At 39.0% G+C, this 26,373-nt stretch overlaps 1 protein-coding gene across 1 annotated transcript in view; it reads left to right on the plus strand.

Moving 5' to 3' along the window:
- KCND2 (potassium voltage-gated channel subfamily D member 2) overlaps positions 1-26,373 on the plus strand; it is a 483,982-nt gene that overhangs the window by 444,564 nt on the left and 13,045 nt on the right. Inside the window, exon 2 of the mRNA XM_028104940.2 lies at positions 23,625-23,787. Within this exon, the coding sequence (XP_027960741.1) occupies positions 23,625-23,787 (163 nt within the window). The remainder of the gene's footprint in view (positions 1-23,624; positions 23,788-26,373) is intronic.

A 26,373-nucleotide genomic window follows, 5' to 3' on the forward strand; every position in this document is an offset into this window, starting at 1 on the left:
TACATAATTGTCAGGGCTCAGTGCAAAATAAAAATGCAAGCCCTTGTTCAAAAAGCAGGGGGAAGGTGCCATTGATGGTGTTAAAATAAAAAGCTTTATTCTTTCTTCCACAGCTCCCTTTCACTTGACATATTTTTTTATTTGCTACTGAATGTGGTTCTAAGTAAAGAAAACTTAAAACTTTAAATTATTACCATGAAGTTTACTGTTATCTTTATAGAGAGCAATAGCAGCTTTAAATGCAAATCTGAATATTCGCCTTGTATGCAGAATTCTCACGCATGGAGAGTCCCCCAGATTCTGCGCTCCGGAGACATGTGGCGCGCCATATGCAAATGGATCAGCAAGGAACAGCTGACGCAAATGCCATGTGCATCTCCTCTGCTCACACACATGCGCCGTCATCCCACAGGATTTCATTTGCCAAACAAAAAACAAAGAGAGAATCATGAAGAACTTCAGGAGCAGAGCATTAAACGAAGCAGGGGGCCCTGGTGAGCACCTGGTGTGGTGCTACAGCGTGGGTTACACAGCCATTAGGCCGCCCTGTGTACCATCTCAGTCCGCCACGGGTTGTTCCTCTGTCCCCCGTGGGGCTATAGCCGAACCCCAAATTCACAGCAATGAATCATATTATAATAAGGTAAGGACACCTGATTTTAGTACACTGTGAGGACAATGAAGGGTGACATACAGCTCCCAAGTCTTTTTTTCAGACTTCTGTGTAAACTAGTAAAGGAGGCAGATACATACGTTTGCACACCAGGAATAAGGAATTATTTTTATTTGCAGACATTTATAATTGCTTTGCCATTGACTGGGCTATTAAACATTCAAATCTGAGTAGGGAGCAGGTAATTTAGTGCAGCAATATTTTCTCCTCAGCTTCATGTTTAAAATTGAAAAAAAGTTAAATTATACAATAATGCAATTGCAAATATTTTAGCCAGAAGGACATCGTACTCTCAGCCCTTTTTTGGAGAGAGAGACAATTACAAACAAGGTCAACCATCCCCCCAGTTCTTTGGGTCTGGACTGATTTTGCATTTTTCTCCAGTTTTTCCTGCCATGAACTCCAGTTCTGAGGACAAATGCTCTAGCAACTATTAACAAAGACAAGTTTTTCTTATTTACCACTACAACTTGAGACTGTCTTGGCTTAAGGATCCATTACTTAGACTGTATCAAGAAAATTAACAAACAGGTTTTCTGGTCTGTTGAACTGATGAGAAAATTTAGTCTCATAAAGGTTGAGTAAGGGGTGCCTGGGTGGCTCAGTTGTTAAGCGTCTGCCTTCGGCTCAGGTCATGATCCCAGCGTCCTGGGATCGAGCCCCGCATCGGGCTCCCTGCTCGGCGGGAAGCCTGCTTCTCCCTCTCCCACTCCCCCTGCTTGTGTTCCCTCTCTCGCTGTCTCTCTCTCTCTCTCTCTGTCAAATAAATAAAAATCTTAAAAAGAAAGAAAAGAAGAAAGAAAGAAAGAGAGAGAGAGAGAGAGAGAGAAAGAAAGAAAGAAAGAAAGGTTGAGTAATTCACACAGCTAGTAAATGGTAGCATTAGAATTTGTACCAAGGGCTGGCAGAGTATGCGTTGTTACCCAATTCATTCAATAAGCTCACTAAAGCCAGGGATACAATGATGATAATATCTGTATGATCCTCCCAAAGTAGAGCTATTGCCTCCTTTACCCCACTCTGTCTCACTGTTTAAATTTACGTTCGTCAGTTAGCTCTGTTACAGTCTTATACACTAGAGTACACATTTTTTTTGTCTGTCTATACTGTTTCTCGCCTATTTTTTGTTTACTTTTCTGCCACTATTTGTCTAAAGATATAAATACACAGCATATTTCCTTAAACTACACTGCAATTAGAAACTTTTGCCCTAAACTTTTTCCTTAGTTTTCATATGTATATGATACAAAAAATGTAATGTAGATTATTTATCGCATTTTAAATACACTAACATATATATGATTTACAAATGATTAAATAAAATGACAAAGTAGTTTTCTCAATTGTCTGAGAGATGTCATACTCACCCTCTCATCGAAAATACTGATCTTAGCATTTGATCGAAGAGTCACTGATTTCATCATTATATTGCCTAGGTACATTTAGATTTCTAAGTCCACATCCCGTATAACATTTATAATTTACTCAGTACAACTGAAGGTTAGTTTCTGCAAAGCAGTGAATTCAATATTGTATTTGAATGACTTGCCTTCACTTTACCAGGATTCGTAAAACAGTTCAATGTCTGATGGCTATGAAGATGTTCTTTGTCAAACTTAATTTAAAAAGTACCAAAGGGGGTGCATCTGGGTGGCTCAGTCAGTTAAGCATCCAGCTTTTGATTTCTGCTCAAGGTCATGATCTCAGGGTCATGAGATGGAACCCCGCCTCAGGCCCCTGCTGGGTATGGAGCCTGCTTAAGATTTTCTCTCTCCCTTTCCCTCTGCCCCTCCCCCCCTCCACCCCCCCCACTCACCACTCAAATGCTCTCTCTCTCTCTCTCTCTCTCTCGCTCGCTCTCTCGCTCGCTCTCTCTCTCAAAAAAGAGTACCAAATGCCCACATTGAAAGAAGTCGTGTTCTCTTATGAAAACAACTAGAGATAAATAGGCCATGGAGAGGGTCATGCCAGGAAAAGGAACCCAATAGGGCTCCCTAAGTTAGATCACATTAAGGAGATAGCCATTCTTGTCACTGAGGATTTGACATGAATTCTTTGTATTTCTTTAGGAATAAGTAAAAGACTTTAAATGTCTCTGCCCCCCCAACCCCCACACTTGCTCATGCGATCTCTCTCTCTCTGACACATAAATAAAAAATCTTAAAAAAAATATTTTTGAAAAAATCAATTTGGTACAGATTTGTACGAGTGAGTTTATTTTTTATTTTGGTTCATTTTAATATGAGGGTTCACCAACGTCTGTATTTATGGTTAGGATCATAATTTATTCTATTTAAGTACCAGGTTATAATCAGGCAACTCAATAAATGAACAAATCAAAATACACAAATGGGGGGGCACCTGGGTGGCTCAGTCGTTAAGCGTCTGCCTTCGGCTCAGGTCATGATCCACGGGTCCTGGGACCGTGAGCTCCCGCATCAGGCTCCCTGCTCCGCGGGAGGCCTGCTTCTCCCTCTCCCACTCCCCCTGCTTGTGTTCCCTCTCTCGCTGTATCTTTCTCTGTCAAATAAAAATTTTAAAATCTTTAAAAAAAATACACAAATGGACAGTAAAAGAACTTATTGCATAACAAAGACTCTAAATTATGTCAAGGAAAATGAAGAAGACTGAGTATTTATGCTCTGAATGACAGTTGATGTCTCAATTGAAAAGATTAAAAGTTAATGCAAACAGGTTCAGCTGATATGTCCTGCTCTCCTCTTTGTCAACCTGGGCCCTAAAAGGACTGAGATAGGAAAGCTGTAGCTTTTCCGTCTGGTAGGTCTGATTCGTACTGGGATCTGTGGAGCCTCTGTACTTTTTAAAACTTCGGTTTTATGGTTTTCTTTTGATTGGGGATTTATGAAATGTATTTGTTTAACTTAACTTTATAGTCTAGGAAAAATATCAATGAATAAAAAAGCATTAGATAAGGAGAGCAAACAGAAGTCCATAATGAAAAGAGGAAAGTATTTCCATCTAAGAAAATAAATTTAATTTGATTTTAAAACAGACAGAAATGAAAGAAATAGTAATCTTAAATCAGAAGTTCAAAAACCAGCTACAGGTTCCTGAAGTGATAGCTAAGCCTAAATTTCCTGAACAGATTCAGGATTGATCCTCGTTTGCTTCTGGAAAGACTTTTATTTCATCTGCAAGGCCCAGAGTGCCTGGGCTCAGATTTTGGCTCTGCCATTAATAAGCATGCACAACATCTATCTGCACAGTTCCATTCATAAATCTTTTGACTGCATGTGAGCCCTTTGAGGAATATGAGGTCAGGCCCACGTAGCTCCTCTTGCCTCTCCTGTGATTGTCCTTGTAGGCATCTCATCCCATTAAGCCCCCTTTCTCTTATTTGCAAAATAGATGGAGTAACAGTACCTACTTCATGGTGGGGTTATGAATGTATTATTAATGATTTTCCATATAAGGTTCTTACCTTAATGTCTAATAAATGTATTTACTATTTTAGCCAAGGTAGACTAGAAATGACCAGCATCATGTACACTCAAGCCCTTCGTAAGGGAAGCACCTCAGGAGTCTCCAGGGACTCCAGACACCAACTCATCTCAACAGCAAGGAGTCCCCCTGGAGTAATAACGTCTGCACAAACCAGAAAGTAGGAAGACTGAATATGCTTAGCCCCACACTTTATAAATAAGCAAGCAGTTTCAGGTTAGATTATTTACTCAACGTCACAATCCTGGGAGGAGACAGAGCTGAACTTGACTGCAGGTACACTGACTTCATGTCTTGTCAAAATTAAAATGAAATCACTCACAATCATGTTGCTTCAGATAAAATGCCATCAACTGGCAAACAGTAACAAGGGGCATAATACATTAGTGTTTGATAATCAGTAACAGTAGTCTTTTTTTTTTTTTAAGCGGGTCAAAAATCTGGGCAAATGTGCCATCAGATGGATATGAATAGTGACGAGTGCCTCCATGTAAAACCCTCATTCAAATGATCCTGTCATCTCTTGCTACTCTGAAATTTAGTTGCATCAATTTTTTCCCGAAACACACTAATGTGCCAACTGGGACTTGCAGACCTCTTGTCTTTGGGAGGTTTTGCTGTCATGTTATTAACTATGTGAACTGAACAGTTTTAAAGGTGAGGGTAAGGACTCCAGAGGTCTGGATTGTGGTGACATACTACACTTGTTCTGGTTTGGCTTAGTGTTTCTGGAATATCAGAAGCAAATTCCATACATAGCAGTGATAATAGTGGCTTGATGACCAACATTTCCCCTGTGCAACAGCTTATTTCAGGGGAGCTAAAGAATAAAGAGGTTTTTGCTCATATCTGGCGGATAGTACCTCCTTTACAGTGCTCTCTTGAGCACATCAATTATTATTTAATCTCAAATGCTAATAGATATGCAATTAATACAAGAAAATCAAACATTTGATATGTAATTCTGAGCCCAACAGTCCTTCAGTTTCCCTAAACAAACTCACTTGTTTTCTTCGTAAAAAAAAAAAAAAAGTCATTTCCTTCCTACATGCTTCCATTGAGAGTGGTATGAACATATTCAATCATTGAGAATTTTAATTTACCATTTAAGTTGATCAGATAAAGGTTTCTTTAGATGATAAGGAAGTTCTGACAAAGAAAATAAACTACTGTTTTTATCTGATTATGTAAGTAAAAACATGTTGGTTAGAGAACACAATGTAATTAACATATAAAAAGTGTTCAGCTATAATTCATAGATTTGTTTATACTACAACACAGGATGAGCCAACATTGTGCTTGCAAATAACTATCCGTAGATACAACTGATCACACAGATGTAGTTTACCAGTTGTTATTTCTGATCCTTGAACTCTTGTTCCCAGAATCATATATTAATTTGGTATCACAAGAATTTAGAAATGTTCAGATACATTTTGTCTGTTCTATCTGTGTCATCCTGTTTGCTCACATTTAATATTTATGGCATTTACCTTCCCGTGGGGGGTAATACGGCATAATGAAATAGAGCATAAAAATGGAAAATCTCATTACAGTAGCCATCCCTAGCCTTTGGGAATGGAGACGTCCTTCTTTTCAAGTTTTGATTTTATAAGATACCTCATTTTTAATTAGAAAGGAGAATTCCATATACATACTCTTCAAGTGAATTAAATATACATTAGATTACAAAAAAAAAAAAAAACCTTTTTGGAAATAGTAAATAGCCCTTGAGATAATTAAAGACTTATTGGAATACTGGTGATCGATGATTATGAATCAAGAGTTTAGAGCCTGAAGATAGTGCAGACCAAATATCCCCAATATTCCTCCATGCATTTCTCTGGCTTTCCTTGGCATTCATCCTCTGAGGCATTAGAGATAGAGCACTGCCATTCCTGATCAAACTTGACTGATTAAAAAGGATCTTGGCTGGTAGAGGCAGTTGCTGTGGGTGACTCACATCTCTCTGCTTGCACATGGCAGGGCTTTGGCAGGGTGTTTAAAATAAGATAGTCTCTGATGTCCCCAAGGTTTGTTTTGTTTTATTTTGTTTTAGAAATGTTAAGATTAGTCTTGAAAAAAAGAAAAAATGATAGTTGCATAATGGGTAAGGTAAGAGATTGTTCAAGGGTGATTTTGCTCCTTTAAAACCACTCGGACATGACATATCTAATTTATGAAAGCATAGAAAATATTTCTATACCTATGTCTTTGCTTCCAGTTAATAGCCCTTAACCGGTGGCTGCTTTTCTTACCTGAATCCATTACTCTCTGGGAGTGAGATGTTCCTGCTCACGGAAGAAGACATTGCCACGTGAATGGTGGATGTTCTAATATACACAGGTGGAAAAACAACTAAAACAAACTCATTTAAATTATCCTCGAAGTCACTTACTTGCTATGTTAGTACACGAGAATTATAATTAGTACAAGATTACTTTTGTTTTTGAGTAGGAAAGCTGAGATATTAAAACAGCACATCACATTCATGAGAAAGATCATAGGGCTTAAAATTAACACCTATCACCATGGTCCCACATCCTCTTTCATTAATGGCACCCTATTTCAGTAGGTATATAGTGACAGCTCTTCACAGGAACCAAAATATATTCTCTGACTTTATATTAAGTGCAACATGTAACTTTCCATCTAAGTTTTCCACTTGCTATCTTTCCTAAAAACCACTTGTAGATTCATTTGACTTTTGTCATTAATTAATAATTAGGGAGTTAAACTTGTATCCATGCCTAATCAGTCTAGTTTAAAAAAAAAACTACTTTTCTTAAATGTGACATTTGTTTGAGATCATTCAGACAAATAATCAACTATGAGAACTTTCCTACTTCTTACTTTAGTAAGCCTAAGCAAAATTCCACTCAAAATTAACATATTTCTAGGATAGCAAGAGCTCATAATTTGAAGTGATTCACTCATTTCAAATCTAGAATCTTTTGAGATGTTTCAACAAGAAAGCCTCACAAAGGCAAAAACAAAATTACAATTTATTCATTCTAAAATATGAAATAATTAGCATCATACTACGTAAAAGCGGTAAGTCAAAAAACCATGAATAAAGTTAGGAACTTATATAAAAACCTGTTTTTCTTCTGACTTCATTTAATAGAGTTTAATGTAAGAAAAACAAAACCTGTTGGCCACATTCCCCTTTTGACTTCCCTACGTTAATTTGTTTATTAGATTCTCTGCTCCCTTCTCCACACAGAGGGAGGTTTCATAAATGCACATTGACATGCCCACTGTAGGCTTATGTGGAAAGGAGAATTAATCCTCCATTGTGTAGCAGTCAAGTCCTATTTAGTGGTTTGCCTGCGAAGATCAATACAGGGTCTCTAAGGCATAATGGCTGGCTCCGTTCACTCTTGCTAGACAAACAAACGCCCTTTTTAAAAGTCAGTTCACGAAGAAAGCTTTTTCTAGGCACAACCTAGCCCTGAGTAAAACTTTAAACAGTCCAAGTTTGCATTTCAGCACTGCAGCCTTCATTTCTGAGCCCTTTTCCCTGCTTTGAATGTGACTTTGCCAACCTCTCCCCCATTAAAATCTGCCTTCAAGAAAATAATTTGATGTATAAATTCAATCCCAAAGAGAGACTCAAGAGTTCAAAGGCGTAATGTGTTACCACTCTCAAGAATAGTTGTATTTTAGCAAAGACAAGGATTCTTAGGCAGAATTAGTCTCTAATGGTGGAATTAAAGTCATTCAAAGAGCATGAGAGACATTTATCAGGAAGTTATTTCAATACCCTCATAGACAGGGACTTAACCCCACCTACTCATAAGAGTACCTCTGCAGCAAGAAGTTGCCTGAAAGCCTCCTCACAACACATCCTTTTTTATTGTTTGGCTAATTCCTTTTTAATCTTCAATTCAGATTCAGTTCAAATCTCGCCTCCTTGAGGAACTATTTCCCAAGTATACTCAACTCCCAAGATATCCCACAATCTATTTCTATCATAGGAGTTACTACATTTCATTGTTCTGTCCAATGCTGCCTCTCTCCCAGCTAGAAGTCACTAAGAACAAGCACCGCTGCCTTTAATCTCTGCCTTCCCACACATAGCGCAGTGTTTGGCACATCACACACCCTTCCCTCCCCGCCCCCGCCCCCACCCCCACCCCCACCCCCCCAAATTATGTAAGTAGCAGACAACACCAGGGCAATCAGCTCATCCCCCCGTTCATCTATTATATGCCCACTGACACCAGGCGACCAGTAATGGCAGAGAGGGCAGTAGAGGAAGAGATGGATGAGCTGGGATACAGAAGCTCCCCACCCTCTTGTCCCTAGGATGTACATTTCCTACAGTCAAGATATTACAAAATGTTTGATGAAATATGTTTAACAGTATTGAGGTAACATTTTGTTGGATGGTTTCAAACTCTTCCACAGGAAAGCAATGGTTAGCCTTTCCAAAGTAAGTTGATTATCCCGAGAATGTTCCCTCTAAGTCAGAGGTTGGTAAACTAGGACCCACAGTCAAATACAGCCCATCTCCTGTTTGTATACTGTGTGAGACCTTAGAGGAGCATTTACATGTTCAAATGGTTAGAAAAATAAAAATCAGAAGAATGTTTCTTGACACATAAGACTATATGAAATTCAGATTTCAGTGTCCGCGAATAGCTTTTATTTATTTATGAACGCTGACATTTTTATTGGATGATAGTCACCCTCGTTCATTTATGGATTATCTAGGGCTGCTTTTGCACTAAACAAAGTTGAGTAGTTGTAACAGAAGCCATATGTCCTGCAAAGCCTAAAATTTTACCATCCTGCCCTTTACAAAAATAGTGCTCTAAATGAGCATATTAGGAACAACAAAGGCAACTCAATGACATTGTTTACATCTCTTTAAAAAAATAGTTCAGAAAGAATTGGGCCTGAGGAAAGGAGATTCACTTAGGGTTTAGGAGAGTAAGCCACTGGTGTGATCCTCCTTACTGTGAATAGCAGAGGTGTAAACAAGATAATTAACAATTATTTCTAGTAAAAGTTAGATCAGATAGAGCACAATGCAAGCAATAACCTTAGGCATTTGGGAGATAGGAGAAAAAGAACATAAATATACAGAAACCTGAGATCATGAGAGTTCAATTATTTATTACCCCCACTACCTTCCTTACCTGTGAGAGCTTTTTGGAGGAAAAAAAGAACCAAATGTTAGATCTATTATCAGTATGAAAGTACCTCACTCATTACTAGAACTAGATAAAATTTTGAGGAAAGAAAGAAGGGAGGGAGAAAAGAAGGAAGGAAAAATATATTTAAGAGGAATATTTGCCTTCAACTTTTATCACTTGCTTTAACTTATTTTTCTTTTTTTATACGTGGAAGTTCACTACTTGACGTGCTTTTATTCCAGCAGACAATTTTATCTGTATTTATAAAACAAGCACATGTTTTGAGGACTATGTCAAGGATGTTTCTTCTGCCGTTTCAAGTTTAAGCCTTGTTTTCTCATAATGAAAATCAACCACCATTGATCCCATAGTGACTGTTCTGGGAGGTTAAGGTGCTGAATTTTGAAGGCTTTACCCTACAACTGCAAATAAACCATTATCATCAGCTCTCATTAGTGGTAGAAACATAAAGTTGTCAAACACATTGTAAAAGAGTATTCTAGCTATCCATGTTAATGACATCTATAATGGAACCACTATGTTCTTTCTCGTGTTTAATTTAAAGCACACATTATATGTTTATATTTTATTGCCAAACCCTCATCCACCATCTTATATTCTCCTTTAAACATAAGAATATTTTTTTCTTTATTTAAATTTATAACTAACAGCCAGGCTCTGGCATGTTTAGCTATAGACTTTCATTACTGTAATAAAAAACAACAACAAAAAGAAAAACTAACTCCTGCAACGAGAGGGTCACGAGCAACGGCACTAACTGTGGAGCTATGTTCATTTTAAAAGGCAACTTGGTTTTACATATATTCACCTGCCCTTAGAATATGCTTTAATTTATTACTAATGGTATTCTCAATGATCTGTTGAAGGATACAACTCTGAAATGGTTTTTTCTAATTAAGAGCCTCTTGCCAGCACTTAGTCTCCACGAGGCTCAGAAGCCCCAGGGGCCAGCTTTTATTACACACTGTGCCCATTTCGTACAAGTAGAACATTTTACAGTCATCAAATCTAGCTGGACATCTCTATACTGTAGCTTCATGTTTGGCGTTTTTCATCCTCACTCTGTCAAAACCGATAGTTTGGTTGTTTAGCTTATTTTAAATGTACAAGCGATTGAAATGCACCTCTTTGACAGAAACTGAAAAGCCTTGAGCCTGCTCTAGACAATGCAACTTTCCCTCAGTCCCTATGCAGCTTCCTAGGCCTGTGGTGTCTCAAAATACAGGATGACGGGACACCCAGCGCAGCTACCCAGAGAGGTCCTCTTGGTCTCACTACCAGGATTCTAATTCAGATCAAATGTGATTTTCTGCTTTTAGGGGAAGGGCTGGAGTCTGTCCACAAAATAACAGCTCTGCATCTGGGTCATAACATCTTAGACCAGAACGACCTTAGCAGGGAGCTATGGTGCGGTAGGCAGAGCCTGGGTTTGGGGGGTGGGGGAAAGCCCTGGGTCCCAGTTTGGTTATGCCTCTTACTAGCTGTCCAGACTCCAGGGGGCTCCATTTGCCAGACTGGCCTGTCATCTGACTTTCTGCCAGTATGGACAATGGGAACATCGGCAGGAGATGGGAAGGTAGGGTTAGCGGAGAGACACCAGGGTATTTGTCCCTCTTTGCATCTTCTAAGGCAGCAGCTGACCCTCTTTAGTGGTTCTAGTTCCGCCCCTAAAGGCCTGCTAAAGATCCAGCTGCCACCAGGGACTCGGCCTTTAGGCTCAGAAAGCTGTGTTGTCCTTTGCCTGTCCAGCCTCACGGGGGTTGTGGCTTGGACTGCCATCTCCTGCCTCATCTCTAGCCCCGTTCTCAGCGACCGCAGTGCCACACCCAGCCCCCTTCATTCTCTTCATTAAGTCCTTGCTGCTATAAATAATTGGGGTGGTTTCTGTTTTCCTGCTTAGGCTCTGAATACAGACAATACTATTACCTTAATTACCGTAAAAGTAAGGCATTGTGCCTATAACCTAATCTCATTTCCAGAAAAAGTAAGCGTAGTTAGGAACATACAAAGAGATGTAAGAAATTATGATTTTATGTGCTTGAAATGTGGCATATATTCTGGAATTTTTAATTTCTATTTCAACTTATTTTCACCTGCTTTGTTTCCTCTTTTTCTTTAAAATGAAACATCAGGAAAATGATTTTTTCTAAGATTTTTATTTTTAAGTAAGCTCACACCCAAAGTAGGGCTCGAACTTACAACCCCAAGATCAAGAGTTGCATGCTCTACCAACTGAGCCAGTCAGGCACCCCGAAAGTAACTTCTTTATAGAAGGTTCTTTTTAGTTCATTTAGGTTTAAGCAGGTATACTTTTTTGTTTCATTTTTATTTAGTTTATTTTATTATTACTATTTTTTAACTATATACAATCAGAATGCAACTACAGGAGCATTTTCATATAGGAATCTGACTGGTTAGAACTATAGAGGTAGAGATATGAATTTATTTAAGGCCCTCTTCATTTATGCTTATTTAGGATACACCCTAATTTACATAGTTAATAGAAAGAATGACCATTCAATCAATGCTTTAACTGCCTAAGAAGAGGCAAAAGAATCTAAACATAAAATGCATATAATATCTTCATTTAATTTTAGGAGATAACTTTGTCTCTCATTGAACAGCATAGAATTGTTCTCCAAAAGCCTCTCTAATGTAAATACAGGCCATTGGATTCTCATCAAAAACAAAGTTTGTTTAAGGATATAGAAACTTTCTAGGTTAAATTGAAGACTTGAATTTTAGTAGAAATACCTGACTGTCTTTGGGAGGTTAAATCACAGCTTCTCTGCTCTGCTTTCCTTTTGTATTTAAACAGCTGTGACTCCTTACATGAAGCATAATCATATTAAATTATTTATCCCTAAAGAATTTTGGAATTTTTAGCAGGAAAAAAGTCCCTCATCAGTGACTAAGCAGAGCCATGCATAAATGAAGAAGGACCAAGGCAGGTCTACCATCTGGCTGTATGACTTATGAGAAACTACCTTTGATGGTGAGCTAGAGACCGGACCCTCAACTCCACCACAAGATAACAGGAGCCCAGGTTCTGCCCAGGGTGGTCAGTTGAGTGAAGGGCGCCTGGACAGTCCTGGGATTGCCATTAGATCGTGCTGTTGACTGAATATTTGTGTCCCCCCAAATTCATACGTTAAATCCTAACACTCAGTGTGGTGGGATTAGGAGATGGGGCCTTTGGGGGTGATCAGGTCATGAGGTGGAGCCCTCAAGAGTGGGATTAAGGCCCAGAGAGCTCCCTTCCCCCGCCACCATGTGAGAACACAGTTCTCTATGAACTAGGAAGTGGGTTCTCATCAGACACTAACTCTGTAGTGCCTTGACCTTGGACTTCCCGGCCCCCAGATCTACAGGAGGGACACAGCCTGCATTTGGGTCTCAGAGCCTAATTCCCTGCCCTAATAGAGGGGGAAGGAGGGAAGTCTTACCTCCAGCACAGTTAGAATTTTGTGCTTTCTTTTCTGTAAAGCTCAAGTAGACGATGGGCAGCAAAATTAGCAGGCCTTCCTGGGCAGAGTTAGAAACAAGAGATGTGTTAGGTCCTTACTAGATAATCTATAAGTAATTTCAAATGTACAGTCCAAAATGAAATAGGTAAATACTTAAAGATATCTTAAAGGTGTCATGAGGCCGATAATGGCTAATAGGTTTGAGACAGTGTAAACTCAGGTGGAAAGAGATGAAAACTTTCAGGATAAACATCTCCACTTCATGCTTGGATGCTACCTAACTGATTTCTTCCCTAAGACGTGCTGCAGACATGACTCTGGGGAGTGTCTCCTCCTTCCTCCCATGGCAAAGGCACTTAGTAGTCTTTGAATGGATTGTAGGCAGTAAATAATGTTGATGGTATCAGCAAGTGAGATAGGAGGCTGGTTATAAGAAAACAAACTTAGGAACAGAACTGTTGAAATGGCCCTGGGCTTGGGCTCCTTGGGTGACCTCCTGCAGGCAACAGCAGTGACATGGCCTCAGGCAGGGCAGGGAGCTTCCTCCAACAGTTCTGGCTCAAAGGACAGGAAGAGAGGAAGCCACGCTGCAGGTAATTGAGGAAAGCCCCCAGGGTGAGAGCAGCTCTCATAGTGTTGAAGATGAAACCCCCTGGGATGCCAAACCAAGAGAGGCATGCTCTGGAAGCTGGTGCCATCAGCCCAAAGCCAAAATGACCAGGCATTCGCCGGGACCTTGATATGCTTGATGGATTAACGTTCATCTGAGGGAAGACAGGCAGACCTCCTCCAATATACTCCCAGGGCATAACCGGAAAGGACCAAGTTAAGAAAAATGGATACCAAACAATGGAATTCTCAGAAATTGCTAGTGCTCACTATCTAAGATTAGCAGCATCTTCGAGAAGATTAGAGAGATATGGAAAGAGCCTGCTATTTCCCAGCATGATACGTGAGATTCAGGGAACCAGCGGTCCTATTCATTCGTGTTGCTGGGTATTTGAGGATTACAAAATCTGTCAAATTTGGGAGGATTTGTATTTTGGAAATTCTAGCAGGGTATGTGTTGGTTAAGCATGTGATAATGGAAAACAAGTAGGAATTAGAAAATTGTCAGTTCTCTCGGCTTCTCTGTTCATTTAAAAATCATGTAGGTTAAAAATGATTTCTCTGGGTTTAAAAAGTGAGATTAATTGACAGTGTAGAACTAGGTTATTCTGAGTATATCATCTAAGTATTCAAAGAGGAATTTAGACATACTGAGGAAAGGAGATGGTGCCGGGCTTGGAGAAAGAAAGGAAATCTGGTGAAAGGAGGAAGAGCAGTGGATGTGTCTTCCCCTTTACTCGCTTCCATATTTGTTGGTTACCATTAGACCTCTCCCTGGAGGATTTATTTAAGCAGTAAACATTTATTGGGTTTCAACTGTTTGCTCAGCTCTGGGCAAGGTCTCTGCTAGACTTGGGCTTATAATGATGACAGGATCCTTGACCTCCTGAACCTCTTAGTTTAGAGAGAGAACAGACCTTTAAAAAACTAATTGTACTTCGTTAGTTGCAAGCAGCATTGGAGGCAGTGGGGAGGGAAAACATCACTCTGCTTGGACAGAGATAAAGTGGTCAAGAAGTTCTTCAAAGAAGAACTGATACTTGAGCTTTATCAGTGTAAATGAGGAGATCACCCAAAGGATTTATGCAAAGGGGGATATTCTAGAAAGAACAATATATACAAAGGCATGGAGGAATGGAAAGACATAATACAAGCCAGTAATTGGAATTGATTTGTTCCAAGTGGAGCATAGCGATGTGTGGGTGAGCGAGGAGGTTGGGATGGCCACGTCATGAAGAGCTGTGTCTGTCCCGCTAAGGAGCTGGAGCTTTTTCCTGCAGGTGATAGAGCAACAAGGAAGGCTTTTATGTCAGAGAATGACAAGATCCGACTCTAAGCTATGTGAGAGTGAAAGGATAGCTCCAGGCAACAAAGACTAAAACCCCAAAGCAGGAGAAAACAGTTCCGGTGGTCCTACAGCTGGGAAAGTCAGCTCCCAGCGTTTTTAGAATGTTGTGCCTCACAATAACTGATTGTACATGTATTTTTATAACCTTGTTAAAAATGAAGACTAAAGTAAACGTTACACATGTAGGCTCTGATTAGCATACTTTGAAAATAAAGCATTCTTTAAAGGAGACTATAAAGAGTTCTATTGACGATATTCATTTAGGTAAAAAACACTTTATTAGGATATTCGGTCATAATCATATGTTGCATTTATAACCTTTAAAGCCTCATTTGATCATATAATAGGCAAAAAAAAAAAAAACAAAAACGAGAGAAAACAGGATCAGAAAAGAATTTGTTTTAGAAAAAGGCACAAGCTAGAGGCACACAGTTAGTAAGCCCGCCTGAAATCCACTGTTGAGAGGTTAGAGCATAAATGTGAGTAGATGTGGTAAAAGCATTTTGGCCGTTCCTCAATTTTCCCCTTCTTCTCTATATGCAACCCCAGTCCTTTCATTTTCCCTAACTTTCACACTAAGGGTCTTGGTTAAAGGGCTTCTTGTTTAAAATTACACTTTAGTGATATCTCACATTACAGAAATATACCTATCTTTCTGAAAGAAATAGAAAATGCTGTCAGAATTATTTTACATCTTTTTTGAAATACCATGAAAATAGATAATCTATGAAATTGGTGAGGTTTTGTCCTGTTCAACTATTTCCAGAGAAATAAGATGCCCAAAATATATCCTAAATATTAGATGCGTGTAGGCAAAGATAAGGAATTGGTACAGGCAACTTACTGGAAATACTTTCAGCTTACGAAAACCAAAAAAAGATCCTGGTTGGTTTCCAAACTTTCGTTTAGGTTTTTATGCCCCCTAGTGGGTATTTGCCATTTCTGCAGTTGTAAAATAATGCTGATATTTTTATGGCATTTCCTTTGTGCAATATGTGCTCAAGCATTTATACCAACAATGTATGACATTGATTGACATGCCCTTACATATTCGAACCAAAGTGTTTAACATTAGTTGAACCAAAAACTTTTGATAGTTTAGTAAAAGCTCTGAAAACTTTTAGGAAAATGTCTATGAAGACACACTATCATGGAGTTCTCTGACCCGCTTGACTTTTATCAAGTTCCTTAAGAATCCATCCATTCCTGGTTAAGATCCTCTAATGAAGGTGCGGCATCCTCTAGCTGCCCCTTTCTTTTAGTAAATGTGAAAATTATTAATGTTGAGAATAGTAGGAAAAGCAAAAAGGAAACCTACACTTTTAAAAGAATGGCAGCTAAAAATTTGGCTTAGACTTAAAGAAACAGGAGAGAACACAGAATAACTTTAAATAACTACGCATGTGAAATAATCCAAAAAAATTCTCAAGCTTTCAACGCAGCTAGGACAGTATAGGATTGATCCTACAGGCAAGAGAGGTGAAGACAAAACCAAAGCTTTTTAGGCAAATGTTGATTTTAAAATGTAAAAAAAAAAAAAAATCTTCCTATTGTTGAAGTAATACTAGGGTCCCTCTGGCAAACAAGTTGCCTACCACAAGCAAGTGTTATATAGCAACACTTAAAAAAAGTCATTTGCTATTTGTATACATTGCAGCTACTACAAAAATTAGCCATCAAACTAGGATCCTTCTAGAATGCCAAACTGATAGCAGAAAATCCATGAATAACTAGCTACTGAGACCCTAACGAGTAGAATTATTATTTGAGAAGTGATCCAGCTTTCAGATCAGAAGAAATGATTTCGCAGACCTCTCTGACCAGTAGTTATGTCTAGGAGAAAATTCAAGCACAAAATCAGTAATTAAAATACACACACACACACACACACACACACACACACATCAGTTAATAGCTTTTACCAGGTTATTATTATACATATCACTTCATTTAATTTTTTTAAGGATACTGTCTTAGTCCACTCAGGCTGCTATAACAAAATACCACAGACTTGGTAGTTTATAAAAAACAAAAATGTATTTCTCACAGTTCTGGAGGCTGAGAAGTTCAAGATATCATGTCACCAACAGGTTCAGTGAGGGCTCGTTTCCAGGTTCATAGACTGCCCTTCTTGCTCTGAACTCACATGGTGGAAGGGGCTAAGGAGCTGTGTAGGGTCTCTTTTTATAAGCCCAACGATCCCATTTGTGAGGGCTCTGCTCTTGTGACCTAATCACCTCCCAAAGCCTCCACCTCTGAATATCATCCTATTAAGCGTTAGGATTTCAAGGTATGAATTTGGGGGAGACGCATTCAGACGTATCATAGCCGATTACCTGTTTTTCAAATACTTCCATTTCCAAATACAGATTCATGTCCCATACGAAGTTGCGGGGTTTTGTTTTTGTTTTCACCAAACGTGGTAGCTTTTACTGAGCCAGCACCTGCCCTAGACGATGCACAGGATGCTCCTGGAGTTCTGTGCAGGTGCACAGGATCCATTCACTCGATTCCTTCCACCTAGCAATTCAAGACGTTTTCATTGTGAATAAGAGAAAGGGAGAGCACAAGATTGAATTACAGTAAGCATTGAGGTTTACATTTAAATCAGCATTTCCTTCCTGTTATATGTAGATCTTTTCTACCTTCCTGAGTGTTGATAAAATACATGGCTTTTGTTTTCTTAGTATCCATGGGAAGTAGTTTCACAGATGAAAAGTCATTCCTTAGCTGGGGAGGTTTGCTTATATAACATCTCTCCTTTATAAAATGAGCCTACATTTATACTCTTCGAATAAAAAGAGAAGAAAAAAATAGAAACTATATGAATAGGACGAGGAAGCTAACAGTATTGCTTAAGAAAATTCCAGGAAATATTTCTCCATTTGAGATCTAAAGACAACTGTACTTGAGGCATATGATTGCTGGACAAATGCCAAAAGGGGGAAAATTGAGTGGATATAATAAAATTTGGTTTACAATGTATTATGTTTAAAAAATTACACACACTGGGGCGCCTGGGTGGCTCAGTTGGTTAAGCATCTGCCTTTGGTTCAGGTCATGATCTCAGGGTCCTGGGATCGAGCCCCATGTCAGGCTCTCTGCTCAGCGGGGAGCCTGCTTCTCCCTCTGCCCTCTGCTCCCAGCTTGTGCTCTCTCTCTCTCTCTCTCAAATAAATAAATAAAATCTTTAAAAAAGTTACACACACTTTCTATTTTCATATTACTTGATAAACTGGGAAGATGGATGGATGGATGGATGGATGGATGGGTGGGTGGACAGATGGAAGGAAGATATAGGCATTCTATTTGTTTGTCTGAATTAACCAGATTTAGCCACTTTTCTGTCATTGAGTGCATGCCACAATTTAAGTACTTTGCAGAAACTTTTGGTTGACATCTGAGATCAAAATCTTCAAGAACCAATAGTGGAATTTTTTCTGGGGAATCGGTCTTCTGTTTAATAGGGTCTTTAACATGTGGCAAAAGATATTTTAATTAAGTATTTTAGGCAGTATGTGCAAATTTAGAATTAATATTTTTATGTGAATGATACCTCCATGTTGTACCTTTGTAACTGATATGAGGAGGGAAAGAGGCAACAAACCTAAGGTTTGACAGATGTCCAGGATGAAAACAAAAAAGCAGAAAGAAACTGGACTGGCTCTACATGGTGAATGGAAGAGCAAAGTGGGAAAAGTGAGAAGCAGAGCAAAGTAAAAAGATGGGGAAACTTCCTTTCAATTAACAAAGTTCAAGTCTGCGTATTTCTAGTATGTAAAACTTTTGGAGAGTGATTCTTTTATACTATGCCATCCTTTCTCCTGTTTTCTTCTTTTAGGAATTCAGTATTTATCTTAGTAGACCTTAAAAGCCCCTTATAACCTTTTAACAAATTTTCTTTAAATATAGAAAAAAAATGTCTCTGTGAAAAACAAAACCACGTCTACATAATTTTTTGATGTCAATCTTTTTGGGAAAGGGGTGTTTGAAGACTGGGGACATCAGATTAAATTCTGTAGAAAAACAGAAAGACTAGAATATATAATATCACGGGGCTTAGCACTCATTTAAAGATGGGGGTCAGGAAAAATGAGGTGTGTTTTTACATAGAATGAAAAGAATAAAATGCCAACCAGGAAACAAAATGCCTCGGATAGAAATCATCATTAAAAGATGGAAGTATTGTAGGCAACACATAAACTACAGGATCATTTAGCTGAGTTGAGTGTCACCTCTCATTATGAAGCTTTCTCTTCTACGCCTTTCCTCCATCATTGTGAGATAGGATTCCTGAGCTGTATAACGCTATTTTGCTTCTTACTAGGAGTTTGAATACTAGTTAAAAGAGCCTTTGTTAAACAAAGGGAAGCAGCTGATTTTGCCAGAGAGCTATTTCCTATCCCCAGTAGATTCTGGGCCCAATTTTAAGTTTGCAGATAAAAATTACCTGTTTCCATTCTCAAGGTGATTCCTAAGTGAGAAGAGAGACAAATGGACAACGGTAAGACCAGATACAAACCACGCTGGGTATTTGTCGTGATTCGCCGACGTAGTTGAACTAGTGAAATATGCTTAATTTTGCAAAGAGAAACAACAGTCCAATCTTAAGAGCAGGAGGCAGAGCAGAAAGAGCCGTAGATACAGTACGGGGGCGGGGAGGGGAGAATGTGGAGGGAGGCAGCGTGTGCTCCTCCGGGATCAGCCTGAGGGGGTCCCACAGAGCAGTCAGGGGCAGCCTCCCAGCAGCTCGCTGGCCGCACCCTCGGGCACCCCCACCGCGGCCCCCTGCCCGCACCCACGGACACCCCCACCGCGGCCCCCTGCCCGCATCCACGGGCACCCCCACCGCGGCCCCTTGCCCGCACCCAGGCACGCCCACCGCAGCCCCCTGCCTGCCCTACTCCCCATGCCCTCCCCACATCTCCCTCTGCCCCAGCCTCACAACAGCGGAGCCCTGGGGCCCATCCTCATTTTCTGTATCATGAAAAGCATCTGTCTTTTTACTCAAGAGTAAAACGATGGGAGGAGATGTCCCCACCAGTGAGCACTTTGTTGTCCCACCCACGGTCCCTTTGCACCATGATCACGGAAGGTGTGGCCAGTTCCCCTCAAGCGCTTACCTTTGCTTTCCTGATTGTGAAGGAAATTTGAATTGTAAAACAAATATGGTGGAGGTAAATAATAAATACTGAATTTGATGCAGATTAGCACAGCTCTGTGACATTAAAGCACTCCTATCTGTTATCTCTCTTCCCTTACGGGTCCTTCTAGGCTGAATTTTCTGCCTTTCGGCAAGCTGGCTCACATCTTTACTTTCTATCCCCTTGTTACAAAATGAACAAGAAATTTCACTTTACTCATTTTTTTCCTCTCTGAGTAACAAGTTCACTTTCTGCTTTATTTATTTATATTAGAATCTGTTTACATTCAAAAAGGATTTGCAATGATTATTTCTCTAGTTGAATCCTGGGCACCTTGTCAAAAATTGCTTTCCCAGGAAAACCTGCTTTATCAATTGGCTCAGAATCCCTTTGACTGAATCCCTCAGTTTATTTTCTCCCTTCTTCTTTTAGGTAAAGACTTTCTGAACGTATGATTATCTTCCATCCCTACCACCACCACCACCTGCTGCCTGAACTTACCAGCCTTCTGTCTTCTTAAAATCTTACTGAGTTTTGGGTCCATACCACACAGTTTAGCCCTTAATTTTCTCTAATAATTACAAGAGTGCTGGCCTTGCCTACTCTATGATACAGTGAGCCTAGGATACAAAAAGTAGCTTATAAATAGTAATTTTAAAAAATCTCTTAGAGGAAGACAGGAAAAACTTTATTTTGGATTCATTTCACTATCTTATTTATTTTATTTTATTTTATGTATTTATATCTTACAAAGTTTATTTGAATCACATGGGTTCAATGCTTGTTTATTCTGGCCACAACAAATATAGCTGAATTTTATTTATTTTCCCTTTTGAGAAACACTTTCTAGACCCTGCTTGGTAGACCTTGAAATCAAATCCCTTTTTTGAAAAGCAGCTTGTATGTGTGTATGTGTGTGTGTTTTAGTCCTTTTCCAGGACCTACTGTATAATCGGTGCAAAGAGAAAAAAAGAGGTCAATAAAATATGACTGGGCACTCAGTGTGAACTGTGGCAAACATAGAAATTGGCTCACGTGCACACAGCATTGTATAAAAAGTTGATCTTCCAATTCCATTGACAGATCCCTATAGTAAGAAAGTCCTCACGACTTTTTTGCTCACCTTATAAATTCTTTTATGTGTGACTGTTTCCTTACTAACAAACCTCAGATTATGATTTACCTTCCCGGATGGACTACAGAAAGAGCCCCTGTTGGGGCACCCAAGGGGCTCAGTTGGATAAGCAGCTGCCTTCCACTCGGGTCATAATCCCAGAGTCCTGGGCTCGGGTCATGATCCTGGAGCCCTGGGATATAGCCCCACATGGCCTGCTTCTCCCTCTGCCCCTCCCCTTGCTCATGTGCTCTCTGGCGTGCTCTCTCTCAAATGAATAAAATCTTAAAAAAAAAAAAAAAAAGAAAGAAAGAGACCCTGTTTCATATGGACACAGCATTCCAATTCCTGGGTTTTTTTCTATTTTTTTGTTTGTTTGTTTTACTATAAATTAATTCTGTCGTTCTAATGCCAAAATTTTGTGGGAATTTTAGTTACAGTGAATTAGCTCAACTGCTGATCACCGCAAAACACTGACAAGAATGAGTAACTGAGCCTTCAAAACAAGGACCAGAACATGTAATGGGGTCACCAAATGTGCTAGTCAGTAGAGCCTGCTGTCACTCTCACCTCCCTTTCCTGGACCAATCCCTCTGCAACTTTCCTTTCTATATTGACACACAAATGTGTTCCCATAAAACAATGTTAGAGTGATCATTACCTAGGCCACCCTTCAGGATACAATGCAACCTCAAGTCCTCCTAAACCTCCTTGAGTCTGGATTCCAATACCTGAGCTCGTCTCAGAGTGTTGAGCACCCCAGAGCCTCAAAGTGAACATGGAGTAGTTAGGGCTCTACAGGCATAGCTAGGTAACTTCTGCAGTCCTATGATCAAAAGGTCTTCTTGCTCCCTTCCCAGGGATGAATCCTTAGAAGAACTCTGTATCAGTAAGGTAGAGAAAAATGGATTCTTCAACTAATATTTATTAAGAGCCTGCTTTGTGCTGGTGAGACACTCAATAGAGCAGATCCTGCTTTGTGGAGGTTATATTCTAATGATAGCAGGGCAGGTGGGTAGTCAAAAAATAAATATGTTAATAAATTATAAAATATCATGTGTTAACAGTACTGTGAAGGCCCTTCAATGGGGAAATGCTATCGAGAATGACTAGGGGAGAGAATAAGACCACTGTGGATAAGGTAGCCAGAAAATAACGTACAGAATGGACACATGTAAGCCTCAACCTGAATAATGATGGTCTGGTGTCCGCACATGTGAACAGAAAGCCAGATGGCCAGTGTGGCTGGAGGACAGTGGACTTAGTGTGAAATACAGGCAGTAATTAAACAATATGGGCTCTCGGAGATGAACATGAGGAGTTTGGATTTATTTTAGTTCCAAGTCTATTAGAAGGTTTAAGCAAAGTAGCAAAGGTCCAATCTCCATTCTAAAACCGTAACTCTGGCTACTATGTTGGCATGAATTGTAAAGTGGGAAATATGGAAGAGAGAGTCCAGGTAAGAAGCTACATCATCTACCCATGACTCTGGCAAGGGATGGGGATAGCTTGGATTGTTGTGGTAAAATGGAGGTTAAGGAAAGAGACCCGAATGGGACATAATTTGGTTGGGTCAGTGATAACAAGACCAGCTCAGAAATGAGATGCAGGGACTCTTTCAAGTTTGGTGTGAGCAACTGGGTGGTTTGCAGTTCCATGTAACTGGAGGTGATAGACTGTGGGAGGAACAGGTTTGAGGGTGGCAGAAATAAGAGGTCCTTTTTGGCTAATTTGTCTTAATTGGCTCTTAATAGGTTCTTAAAAAATCCAGGGGTAGGAAAAAGCAGACCAGACCACTGAAGATATGAGTCTGATTTTCAAGATAGGCATCAGGGCTGTCAATATAAATTAGGGCATCGGCAGCATATAGGTAACTGCCAACTATGAGACGGGATGAAATCACATAGGAAAGGGTTTATATGGAGACAGTAAGAGTCTGAGACCCACGTTACCCCAGGATTTAGAAATCAAATAAGGGGGGGAAAGCCAGAAAAGAAGATGGAGAAGTAGCCAATGAGGTAGGAGGACCACAAAGGGAATTTTCTAATACTGAAGCCAAAAGAAAGTATTGCAAGGAGAGAGAAAACTAATTAAATACAAATGAGAGATTGAATAAGATCATCATGGAGAAATGACCACTGGAGTTAACAAGTGAAGGTCAATGAGACCTTGGAAAATTTGTTTTTTAAGTGATTATATTTGACAAAAGGAATGTGCTATACCACTTTTTCTACTTGAATTTTGTAACCAATCTAATGCTGAAAAAATTAAGTGGAAAAGGATGTTATCTAGATTATAAAATTCAGCATGGAAATACTGACTATAAATAAATATAAAGAACTTTGCCATATTATATAAAGGACAAATTGAAGAGCTATCATTACATCATCTGGCTTAAAATATTTTCCAATCAAAGAGATATCTAAATGTTATAATCAATTCCTGCAAGATTGAAAGATAATTTTTTATATTCAGATATTCATAATTTCTGGTTTATTAAAGTCTTAACCCATGTATATTGTCATCATGAAATAGAGATAGATTGGTCCAAAAGAATCATTTGAATTAAGGTAAAAAGCTATTTGTGGCAGGCAGAAATAACTTTCTGTGACTTAAAACCTTACTTTTTTTCTCTAACCCAGGTATGGGGACATGGTACCAAAAACCATAGCAGGGAAGATTTTTGGTTCCATCTGTTCGCTGAGTGGGGTCTTGGTCATTGCTCTTCCTGTTCCGGTGATTGTATCTAACTTCAGTCGGATCTACCACCAAAATCAACGAGCAGACAAACGGAGAGCACAGAAGGTGTGTATTCAGCTCTGGGCTGCCATGATTTAGCATCTCCCACTTTTTATAGTGAGCTTTACAATCCATTACTGGCTATTCAGTGTTCCAGATTCCGTCCATAGTTGCATCAGTCAGCACAAGCTAGGTTATACCACAGTAAAAAAAAAAAGAACCTTAATATCTCAGTGGCTTAAAACAACAAGGAATATTTCTCAGTCATGCTGCAGGTCCATTACTGGTCCAGCGATAGAAACTCCCATCTTGACAAAATACTTCTGCAATCATTCAAGCAGGGGTAACAGGACATGATGAATCACAATGACTCCTAAAACCTCCTCCTGGAAGTGGGCCAGCTCACTTCCATTTCTACTGCACTAGCCAAAGTAAGTCACATAGCCATGTGTAACTTCAAAGTGGGCAGAGAAATGTAATCCTACTATGCAATCAGAGGCAGAGAGAAAGAATTATCTAGTAAACAGCACTAATGATGGCAGTAAAATCAAAGATAGATTCTTGGCAAATTTTATCAGAATCAGATTTCTAGATCTGATTCATTTAGTCTCTATCCATCAGGGGTCAAGCTGGTTCCAGTAGACCAGGACTATTAAAAGGAACAAAGATATGTCTCAGATATTTTAAATAGTTGACCCAGGAAGTAGGAGAAATCTGATCATTAGTAGCTGAGTTTTATTCCTGGCCCAGCAGTTTACAGTTTCTCTGAACTTCTTGCCAGCTATTAATCCCTCTACAAGTAAGCAGGATGCATACTCAACTGTAAAAGGGGGAAAACATACCTACCTCACAAAAAGATTAAGAACATACGCAAATGTATATAAATCTATGTGAGCATATCATAATACTAACCATATCTAACATTTATTGCTGGGTTACTATGTGCCAGGTACTGGTTTGATGTTTTTAAAAAATAATTCATATTGTCTTCATGAGTCTAGGAGTGAGTTGTTATTATTATTCCTATTTTTTAGATGAGGATCCTAAGGTATCCAGAAATTGAGAAATTCTGAGGGCACATACTCAATAAATTACAAAACCATTCATTCAATCCAAGCCCACCAGGCTCCCAGGTTCATACGCTTAAACATTATGGGAGATTGCTTCTCAGAAAAACTAAATGTTAGCAAACTCCCTTCCCCGATTTTTGTCAAAATAAGTCACTTTACCGTCAGGGTCCTTGCTACCTAGAAATAATTTTGGAAATCTCTTTTATTGTTTCTCAGGACGGTGGTGCTAGATTTCCAGTATTCTTCACAGATACAATATCATTGTCCTTTATGGATAGATTTTTTTTTAATTTCCAAAAACTATTCCAAACCATGACTGTGGATACACAATCCTGGTAATGTAGTATAACTATAAAATATCATGAGAGATTTGGGTCCAGTTCATAACTGGCTTTGTAGGTAATTCCGGAACAGAATTTTAAGTATATTGTCCAGAGAACATGTTCATGTCCACCATTGCAGATCCTCTTCCGTTTGCAAAGAATCACTTTTTCAGCCTTGCCCTTTCTTGCTTCCCAAAATCCCCCTTTTTTGGACAGGTACCCAGCCTTTAACTAATTATGTTAGAGAATAGAATAATCCAATTAATATGAATATATGGAACTGCTAATTCAACAAACAGAAGTTAGCAAAAGGCACCCTCTGAGCAGTTGGAGTCTCATGTTAGGCATACCTTTGGCAAGCAGAAATGGAGAAATTTTAGCCACAGTTGGCCCTTCCACCAGGGACTTTCATGCACACAACTGTGGCTCTGTCCACACATTGCAGTCTTTCTCCTGGGCACACATGTACATTGTTTAAAATAACAAAAATCCCACAAAAAACTTAGTTTCCCAGGACCCATTCATCTCCATTCTAGAAACATTTTCTTTCATATAAGAGCCACCTATAATTCATTTCCCCAATGTAAAAAAAGAAAAAAGCTACCTATATGGAAACTGCAGGAAGTACAAATCTGATTTTCAAATAAATTGAACTCCAAAATATCTGCATTTTCTTCAGACTTTGTCATCTGCAACAAGCACATCAGTAAAGAAAATCTTACAATAATTTAGAAATCTTTTTGCACAAATAAATTCAGAATGCAAAAATATATGAATAAGATTTTTTAAATACTGAATAATATATTTTTAAATCATATTTGTATATCATAATTACTAGAGAAATTAATAAAACCAAATATAATAACCTAATGAGATATGTCCAGTAAATACTCCGTGATCAATAAACTGATCAGAGTTATCTATGAAAGAACAGTGCATATGGAACTACGTTTCCTATTTTCCTTCCCAAGAGATTTAAAAAAAAAAAACAAAGAAACAGAATAAATACTCCTTAAGAGAGTTTAGGTTTATCTGGAACTGGGTGATTTAACAAATATCAAATTTATGAAAAAAATGGCCAGCTAATTCAATCAAGCAAACAGTCCATTCAGTAAAAACATCAGTCAAGCTAAATAATAAGGAATATTACAAATGTTTTTTAGAATATTTTTTGGTGCTTGGTCCCATTTTCAACTCCAAGCTCAAGCGAAAGTGTGAAATATATACAATATGCATTTGAGAACATTCCCCTGAGCATT

Source organism: Eumetopias jubatus, unplaced genomic scaffold (assembly GCF_037043125.1).
Source record: "Eumetopias jubatus isolate StellerSeaLion01/CBP00866 unplaced genomic scaffold, mEumJub1_p1.0 scaffold_14, whole genome shotgun sequence".
Classification (NCBI taxonomy): domain Eukaryota; kingdom Metazoa; phylum Chordata; class Mammalia; order Carnivora; family Otariidae; genus Eumetopias; species Eumetopias jubatus.